Genomic DNA, 10,287 nt, shown 5'->3' with positions numbered 1-10,287 from the left:
ATAAGGGCTGGAGTTTAATATCCATCTTCTAAAGGACCTTCATGGTGAAGAAGTGATTGAAGTGCAAACAGCTTACGAATGTGCTGACATCTAGAGAAGCTTGAGTTTGATGTGCATCTTCTGATGGCAGTTCATGGTTGAGCAGTGATTTAAGTTCATCTGTGGTATAAAATAGGACAGAAACTGTGTTTTCACATCTATAGAAGCTTCAGCTCGATGGTAGCATATCACGGTGGAGCAGTGATTGAAGCTCATCTGTGGTATAAAATAGGACAGGAATCATGAATGTGCTAACATCTAGAGAAGCTCGAGCTCGATGTGCATCTTCTGGTGGCTGTTCATGGAGGAGCAGTGATTGAAGCTCACACAGCTCATCTGTTGTATAAAATAGGACAGGAGTTATGAATGTGCTCACATCTAGAGAAGCTCGAGCTCGATGTGCATCTTCTGGTGGCGGCTCATGTTGGAACAATGGCGGAAGGACTTTCCACAATCTTTACACTTGTAAGGCTTCTCCCCAGTATGGACACGGTGATGTTTCTTTAGTTCAGAGCTGAAGATAAAGCTTTTTCTGCACACTTCACAGGTAAATGGGCGCTCACCTGTGTGGGTTCTCCGGTGGCGTATAATTTGGGATCTCTGACTAAAGCTTTTCCCACAGTCTGTACAAGTAAATGGTTTAATGCCAGAATGAGTTCTTTGGTGTATGACGAGGTCGGAGCTGCGGATGAAGCTGTTTCCGCACTCAATACATATAAAGGGCTTTTCACCCGTGTGGGTCCTATAATGAACCATAAGGTCAGCACTCTGGCTGAATCGCCGTCCACATTCGATACAAGCATATGGTTTCTCACCTGTGTGAATTCGCTCATGGTTCTTCAACCCAGAATTCTGGCTGAATTGTTTCCCACAGTAAACACACGCGTACGGCTTCTCCCCGGTGTGAATGCGCTCATGTTTACGAAGAATTGAACTTCGTCCAAAGTGTTTCCCGCAGAAGATACAGCCATACGGCTTCTCACCGGTGTGGGAACGTTGATGAACGATAAGATTGGACTTCCCAATAAATGTTTTACCACAATCCGCACACACAAACTCTTTCCCTGATCGCTTCTGTTCTACTGAGCGCATTTTAGGGTCACCATCACATACTTTACTACTGGCAATAAGAACAACAGCGGGACTATATGGGTTGTGCAGCTGGCGGTGCTCAATGTATGACGTCTCCTGAGAAAAGCTTTGACCACACTCGATACAAATATACGACCCAAAATCCACAGCTAGAGCTGACTCCGAACAGTCCTCACTCTCCGACCCACCAAACACAAGGCCGTGGTTTAATATGGTTCTCCGCTGACTGCTAGGGATTGTTAGGTGCCCAAATGCCCTGCAACCAATAGGAACATCGGCTGACAGGACCTTCACAGGGTCACACCTTGTCCTGCGGTTTCTTCTCCGTGGAATTTGCAGCAGAAAATCACCTGTTGTGTTAGCTGTGCCTGTGGATGGGAAGGCGTTTTTTGGGTGACCCGAATCCCCAACTAAAGGAAAAATGAGATACAGAACATTATGAAGATTATATGGAATGCACAAAAGCTAGCACTTAGTTATCATTACTGTATATACCATTACCCATATGTTCAGTATTACCATAATATACCATTACCCACATGTTCAGTATTACCTTTATATACCATTACCCACATGTCCAGTATTACCATAATATACCATTACCCACATGTTCAGTATTACCATTATATACCATTACCCACATGTTCAGTATTACCATTACATATGTAGCCCCCTACAGGTAGGTGCTAGGTAAAGTATAGTGGGCCTTGGCTGCCTAACAGCAGGGCCATGATTATTACCCACATGTTCAGTATTATATACCATTACCCACATGTTCAGTATTACCATTATATACTATTATCCACATGTTCAGTATTGCCATTATCCACATGTTCAGTATTACCATTATATACCATTACCCACATGTTCAGTATTGCCATTATATACCATTACCCACATGTTCAGTATTGCCATTATATACCATTACCCACATGTTCAGTATTACCATTATATACCATTACCCACATGTTCAGTATTACCAATTTATATGTAGCACAATACAGGTAGGTGCTAGGTAAAGTATAGTGGGCCTTGGCTGCCTAACAGCAGGGCCATGATTTCAGCTGGCTGTCATGTCTTCCAGGTGTGTCTGCTGAGAGGGGAGTCTCCCCACTGGCTCCATGAGAGACTTCTCATTGGACAGTGGAGGAAACCCAATCAGAGACACACTCAGGCCTGTATCTACCCCTGAAGGCATAAGCTGCCGCAGAGGATTCTGGGAGTGGGTATAAGTTATGAAGGAACGCATGACACAGCGTCTTTGGTGGAAAGCAGAGTCCCAGGAGGGAGAGTACAGCTGTCTCTCCTCCTGTCAGAGGAAGCGGGTGTCCCGGGTAGCGGCCTGGGAATCCGAAGAGTGTGGAGCTGCAGAGGGGATCCAGTTTTCCCGAGAACCAGCAGAGAGAGAGATGGGTCCAGTTCCAGGAAAGCCTACAAAGGTTGTGAATACTGTGGACTGCCCCTGGTGGTCTGCCTAGTGTCAGAGGGGACCACTCCAGAGAAGGTTCTAGGGATCCAGGAGTCAGCTAACTGTTAAAGGGGGTGCCTAGTCAGAGGACCCTGAAGTATTAGAGGGGGTACCTGCAGTTTGGGCCCTGAAGAGTCAGTGCACAGTGTGAAGTGTACAAAGTTAAGAGTTGCAGCAGCACAAGTAGTGACAAGGAGCTACCTCAGCCAGTGAAGGGTTAGAGGGAGCTGTTCAGTGACTTTTGAGCTATACCAAGTATCAGGAGTCAAGAGTTCTACAGTCCTGGAGCTTCTGAGCTAACAATCCAAGCTAAAGTCGAGGTTTCAGCACTAATTCAGTCAAGCAGCATTTGAAGCGTCAAGAAGCACTGGTCAGCATTCAGTTGGCACCAAGACAGCGCTAGTGAGCATTTTTTGTACAAAGTCCCAGTTAAGCCTAGAAGAGCCAGAGGAGTATCCCACTCATTCCCTTCTCCCATCCCCTAAATATAATAAAACAAAACAAACCAAAGATGCCGGAATGGTCATTGTCTCAGTTCTCACACCTGGGTTCACAACTTAAATGTGTTGGAAGTGTTACCGGTACTGATGGCAGACCCAATATTGCTACATATACCATTATCCACATGTTCAGTATTACCAATAGATACCATTATCCACATGTTCATTATTACCATTACCAAAACTAGCCGACAACTTAGCTTGTATGTATCTGAAAACATCAACTCCTTTATTGAACAAGAAACAGACTTTTATACACTTGAGAAGTATGTCAGTCACTACATGAACAATGACCCAAATATTTACCCAAAACATCACACAATGGTTAGATAACGAGGTACAGCTGACTCATGGCTAATCCCATCTAGACAATGTTATCATTCACATGCTAATTAACTCAGCGCACTTAAACCAGACTGGAAGACCAGACTTTTGGCCCCAAGGCTAAAACAAAATACAATACACATTATTATAAGTGTAACACAGAGTAAATCAGCATAATTACGATGTGTGGAAGACAGGTGGTTGAGCTAATATTTGCATCTGCTATGAGTCTAAATGTGTGAAGCCTTATTAGAAATAGGCAGCTAGGCTTAGAGTCCCAGAGTCTTCATACATTCTTTGCGATATATTATTGACAAATATTACTGTCCCATTTGAGTAATCCAAACCATATTCTCAGTGTCCATGAAGTCCATCATTTCCTTGGTCACCCTGTGCCCCTAATAGACACAGGGTGACTTACACAAAAGAGGGGTCTAGGGAGCTGAAACAGGGACTTCCCAACCTCTCTAAGGCAAGCTGGGTTCCATGGGCCCCCCAACCAAAGTGACTCCCATCACACCATTATATACCATTATCCACATATTCAGTATTACCAATATATACCATTACCCACGTGTCCCGTTACCATTATATACAGTACAGTACCATTGCCCACTTGTTCAGTATTACCAAGGTCGCAATTATATAATAACATGAAAAAGGCAGATGATGTGTAGATAATAACCCACTATGTAGTCGTAAGGGATGGATAATGTGGGGTGAGTAATATTTAGATCCCCCTACAGTGGGGGAAAATAATGATTTGATCCCTGCAGATTACAAAGAAATGGCAGGTGTATAATTTTTATCATAGGTGTATTTTATATGATAGAGACAGAATATAAACCAAAAATCCAGAATAAACACATGATACAAATGTTATAAATGGAGTTGCAGTTCAATGAGTAAAAAAAGGAATTAAACCCCAAGCAAAACATGACTTAGTAGTTGGTGGAGAAACCCTTGTTGGCAAGCACAGAGGTCAGACGTTTCTCGTAGTTGGCCACCAGGTTTTCACACATCTCAGGAGGGATTTTGGTTCACTTTTCTTTACAGATCTTCTCTAAATCATTAAGGTTTCTTGGATGTCGCTTGGTAGCTCGAAGTCTCAGCTCCCTCCATAAATTTTCTTTAGCATTAGGGTCTGGAGACTGGCTAGTAGTGATGAGCCGAACACCCCTTGTTTGGTTCACACCAGAACATCTCAAACAGGGGAAATGTTCTAGTGAACATACGTACACGAACAATCACAAGTCCTCATTTTAAAGGCTTAAATGTAAGTGACTATTAATCACCTGCTGGCCAGGGGAGACTCTCAAACCCATAGCCTCTAAATTGCAAAACCGTTATTCTACCAGCTACGCCACCGAGCAAGCGGATTAACCTAAGACTCTCTCTGCCTAACTAACTTCTATCTGAGTTTGACAGCTCTTTTATAGGGCTCTGATGTCCCCAGCGCCCCATAATCCACTGCTCAGGTGCAGTGAATAAATTACTGACGTCAATAAATTTATGAAGGGAGCTGAAACTTTGAGTTGCCAAGAAACCTTAAGGATTTAAAGAAGATGTGTAAAGAAGAGTGCACTAAATTCCCTCCTGAGTTCTGTGAAAACCTGGTCACCAACTACAAGAAACGTCTTAAATCTGTGCTTGCCAACAAGGGTTTCTCCACCAACTACTAAGTCATGTTTTGCTTGGAGATCAAATACTTATTTTACTCACATAACTGCAACTCCATTTATAACATTTGTATCGTGTTTTTTCTGTCTCTATTATTTAAAATACACCTATGATAAAAAATATAGACCCGCCATTTATTTGTAAGTGGGCAAACTTAAACAATTTGCAGGGGATCAAATCATTTTTTTCCCCACTGTATATACAGTTGCACTGAAAAGTTTGCCTCCCCGGCAGAACTGGTGAAATTTTGGCACAGCTTTATTTTTAGATTGTGATAATATGAAGCCATTTATTATCACATAGTTGTTTGGCTCCTTTTAAAATCCTAATGATACCAGAAAGCCCCCAAATTTCCCTGATGAAGAGTTGCCCCCCCCCATCCGGAATGTTTGGCCATTGTAAAGACAAAAACAGGAGGGTCATTTCCCACATCTGTGGTGTCTGGATATAAATAGTCAATGAGTTTGTTAGCGCTCACGTTGATGCACTGAGCAGGCTAGATACTGAGATATGGGGAGCAGAAAAGAACTGTCAATAGACCTGCGTAAAAAGGTAATGGAACCTTCTAAAGATGAAAAAGGATATAAAAAAGTAAATATCCAAAGCCTAGAAAATGCCAGTCAGTACCGTTCAATTTATTATTAAGAAGTGAAAAATTTGGTGATCTCTTGATACCAAGCCAATAAAGATTGCAGCCGCAACTGCCAGAACAATTGTTCGGGATACAAAGAAAACACCCCATAGGTAACCTCAGGAAAAATACCGGCTGCTCTGCAAAAATATGAAGCACAATACAATGATACTTGAACAAAAATGAGCTGCATGGTGGAGTTGCCACAATGAAGCCTTTACTGTGCCAATGCCCCAAAAAAGCCTGTTGAGGCGTGTCAAGGTGTTGTCAGGCATATTATAACTGGGGTTCACAGACGTCGTCACTTCTGATGTCACGTCTGGCCTGAACCTCCTGGTGGTGGAATGCACACCAATCCCGGGAGGGACAAAACAAAAAAGCTGTATACATTTGTGCTGAGTCAGGGCACAGTTACATGTTGGTGCAATATTTTTTGTAATTTCAAAATCTGGTGCAAAAAAAATGACTCCACTATAATATTTTATTTGGTTTATGGTGGTGAAATCGTTTGGAGGGAGAGCAACAGATTTAGAATAATATTGGAAGATCTGATGGTGAGACTGTGATAAATTCGGATGGTATGATCATCAAATATCCCAAAGGGCTTACTGACCTTACTGACCGATTCATTTAGAGGTCACTGGAGTGACAGTGAGTTGGGCTCTTCTCACATTGGTGGAGGTATTTATTGTTATCAGGAAAATATATAATAATGTGTAACGAATGAAATCACCCCGAATACATAAAACCTTGGATGAGACACAACCTCCTAATGGGAGCTTCATTCTCCTAGTCCTCGGAATGTATTATAATTAGACACATAGGATCCTGGAACCCCGCCCCCAGAAACCTCACCTGGACCAATGGCCTCCATCATCTCCTCATTGGCATTACATTGAATCCTCTCTGAATCTCCATCTGTCAGGAATCCCGGAGATCCATCCGTGTCACAGCAATCCAAAAGCTGGAGCTCTGCAGAGAAAGTCTGTGTGATAGGTGATGGATATTCCGGAGGGCAAGTCATGGCATGCATATCGTCTCCATATAATGATGACATCATTCATCTCATCTCCATATTATGACATCATCATTTATTTTTTCCTCTCAGAATAATAATGACATCCTTCATATCACCCTTATATAATAATGACATCCTTCATATCACCCTTATATAATAATGACATCATTCATCTCATCTCCATATAATGACATCATTCATATCACCCTTATATAATAATGACATCCTTCATATCACCCTTATATAATAATGACATCATTCATCTCATCTCCATATAATGACATCATTCATATCACCCTTATATAATAATGACATCCTTCATATCACCCTTATATAATAATGACATCCTTCATCTCATCTCCATATAATGACATCATTCATATCACCCTTATATAATAATGACATCATTCATCTCATCTCCATATAATGACATCATCATTCATATCATCACCATATAATAATAATTCTATCATTTATATTGTCTCCATATAATAATAATGATATAATTAATGTCATCTCCATATAATAATGATATAACCCAACAGGTATATGACCTGGAACGCGGCCTGGGACTTTAAGGGCCAAAAGTAACACCACAATGGTTAAAAGAATATATAAATTTTAATATATCACAATAAAATCAACATAACAATAAAGGTAAATACATATAAAAAAAGAATGAAATATAAAAACTTGTCATGGTTCAACAAAAAAGTGATGGAGCATAGATTTCCAGTGAGCACCCGACACCCTACGCGTTGCGGGAATACCCTTCATCAGGGGGTTCTATATGTGTGGTTTGTGTGACCCCGGATATCCTGGGTTCTATATGTGTGGTTTGTGTGACCCCGGATATCCTGGATTCTATATGTGTGGTTTGTGTGACCCCGGTTATCCTGGGTTCTATATGTGTGGTTTGTGTGACCCCGGATATCCTGGGTTCTATATGTGTGGTTTGTGTGACCCCGGATATCCTGGGTTCTATATGTGTGATTTGTGTGACCCTGGTTATCCTGGGTTCTATATGTGTGGTTTGTGTGACCCCGGATATCCTGGGTTCTATATGTGTGATTTGTGTGACCCCGGATATCCTGGGTTCTATATGTGTGGTTTGTGTGACCCCGGATATCCTGGGTTCTATATGTGTGATTTGTGTGACCCTGGTTATCCTGGGTTCTATATGTGTGGTTTGTGTGACCCCGGTTATCCTGGGTTCTATATGTGTGGTTTGTGTGACCCCGGTTATCCTGGGTTCTATATGTGTGGTTTGTGTGACCCCAGATATCCTGGGTTCTATATGTGTGATTTGTGTGACCCCGGTTATCCTGGGTTCTATATGTGTGGTTTGTGTGACCCCAGATATCCTGGGTTCTATATGTGTGGTTTGTGTGACCCCGGATATCCTGGGTTCTATATGTGTGGTTTGTGTGACCCCGGATATCCTGGGTTCTATATGTGTGGTTTGTGTGACCCCGGATATCCTGGGTTCTATATGTGTGGTTTGTGTGACCCCAGATATCCTGGGTTCTATATGTGTGGTTTGTGTGACCCCGGATATCCTGGGTTCTATATGTGTGGTTTGTGTGACCCCAGATATCCTGGGTTCTATATGTGTGGTTTGTGTGACCCCGGATATCCTGGGTTCTATATGTGTGGTTTGTGTGACCCCGGATATCCTGGGTTCTATATGTGTGGTTTGTGTGACCCCGGATATCCTGGGTTCTATATGTGTGGTTTGTGTGACCCCGGATATCCTGGGTTCTATATGTGTGATTTGTGTGACCCCGGATATCCTGGGTTCTATATGTGTGGTTTGTGTGACCCCGGTTATCCTGGGTTCTATATGTGTGGTTTGTGTGACCCCGGATATCCTGGGTTCTATATGTGTGATTTGTGTGACCCCGGATATCCTGGGTTCTATATGTGTGGTTTGTGTGACCCCGGATATCCTGGGTTCTATATGTGTGGTTTGTGTGACCCCGGATATCCTGGGTTCTATATGTGTGGTTTGTGTGACCCCGGATATCCTGGGTTCTATATGTGCGGTTTGTGTGACCCCAGATATCCTGGGTTCTATATGTGTGATTTGTGTGACCCCGGATATCCTGGGTTCTATATGTGTGGTTTGTGTGACCCCGGTTATCCTGGGTTCTATATGTGTGGTTTGTGTGACCCCGGATATCCTGGGTACTATATGTGTGGTTTGTGTGACCCCGGATATCCTGGGTTCTATATGTGTGGTTTGTGTGACCACGGTTATCCTGGGTTCTATATGTGTGGTTTGTGTGACCCCGGATATCCTGGGTTCTATATGTGTGGTTTGTGTGACCCCGGATATCCTGGGTTCTATATGTGTGGTTTGTGTTACCCCGGATATCCTGGGTTCTATATGTGTGGTTTGTGTGACCCCGGTTATCCTGGGTTCTATATGTGTGGTTTGTGTGACCCCGGATATCCTGGGTTCTATATGTGTGGTTTGTGTGACCCCGGTTATCCTGGGTTCTATATGTGTGGTTTGTGTGACCCCGGTTATCCTGGGTTCTATATGTGCGGTTTGTGTTACCCCGGTTATCCTGGGTTCTATATGTGTGGTTTGTGTGACCCCGGTTATCCTGGGTTCTATATGTGTGGTTTGTGTGACCCGGATATCCTGGGTTCTATATGTGTCGTTTGTGTGACCCGGTTATCCTGGGTTCTATATGTGCGGTTTGTGTGACCCGGTTATCCTGGGTTCTATATGTGCGGTTTGTGTTACCCCGGTTATCCTGGGTTCTATATGTGTGGTTTGTGTGACCCCGGATATCCTGGGTTCTATATGTGTGGTTTGTGTGACCCGGATATCCTGGGTTCTATATGTGTCGTTTGTGTGCCCCCGTATATCCTGGGTTCTATATGTGTGATTTGTGTGACCCCGGATATCCTGGGTTCTATATGTGTGGTTTGTGTGACCCCGGATATCCTGGGTTCTATATGTGTGGTTTGTGTGACCCCGGATATCCTGGGTTCTATATGTGTGGTTTGTGTGACCCCGGATATCCTGGGTTCTATATGTGTGATTTGTGTGACCCCGGATATCCTGGGTTCTATATGTGTGGTTTGTGTGACCCCGGTTATCCTGGGTTCTATATGTGTGGTTTGTGTGACCCCGGTTATCCTGGGTTCTATATGTGTGGTTTGTGTGACCCCGGATATCCTGGGTTCTATATGTGTGGTTTGTGTGACCCCGGATATAATGGGTTCTATATGTGTGGTTTGTGTGACCCCGGATATCCTGGGTTCTATATGTGTGGTTTGTGTGACCCCGGATATCCTGGGTTCTATATGTGTGGTTTGTGTTGAAAGAATGAAGGGCCTCTTTCACTTGGGACAATAATATTTCTGAAAGGTGTCCCTCAGGAAATATATGAAGATATATTGCAGATTGCTAGGATATTTCAAAAGTGTTTCAGACTCTTGCTAGGGGGTGGGGGTTTATTATTGTTGAATACCTGCATTCCATTGTTCTGTTGTTCATGTCTGCCTTGAGTAAGCTTAT

General features: G+C 43.0%; 1 protein-coding gene across 1 annotated transcript in view; it reads right to left on the bottom strand.

Annotated features, from left to right (window-relative positions):
- Nucleotides 1-223: 223 nt before the first annotated feature.
- Nucleotides 224-10,287, bottom strand: part of LOC309543594 (uncharacterized protein) — a 46,830-nt gene continuing 36,766 nt past the window's right edge. The window contains exons 3-4 of the mRNA XM_082276055.1: nt 6,590-6,706; nt 224-1,541 (exon numbers count right to left, since the gene is read on the bottom strand). Of these exons, the coding sequence (XP_082132181.1) occupies nt 418-1,541; nt 6,590-6,706 (1,241 nt within the window). The 3' untranslated portion in view covers nt 224-417. The remainder of the gene's footprint in view (nt 1,542-6,589; nt 6,707-10,287) is intronic.

The sequence above is a fragment of the Pelophylax lessonae genome, assembly GCF_965119305.1.
Source record: "Pelophylax lessonae genome assembly, contig: HAP1_SCAFFOLD_261, whole genome shotgun sequence".
Classification (NCBI taxonomy): domain Eukaryota; kingdom Metazoa; phylum Chordata; class Amphibia; order Anura; family Ranidae; genus Pelophylax; species Pelophylax lessonae.
The sequence above is the reverse complement of the archived record's forward strand: the minus strand, read 5'-3'. Positions and strand labels throughout refer to the sequence as shown.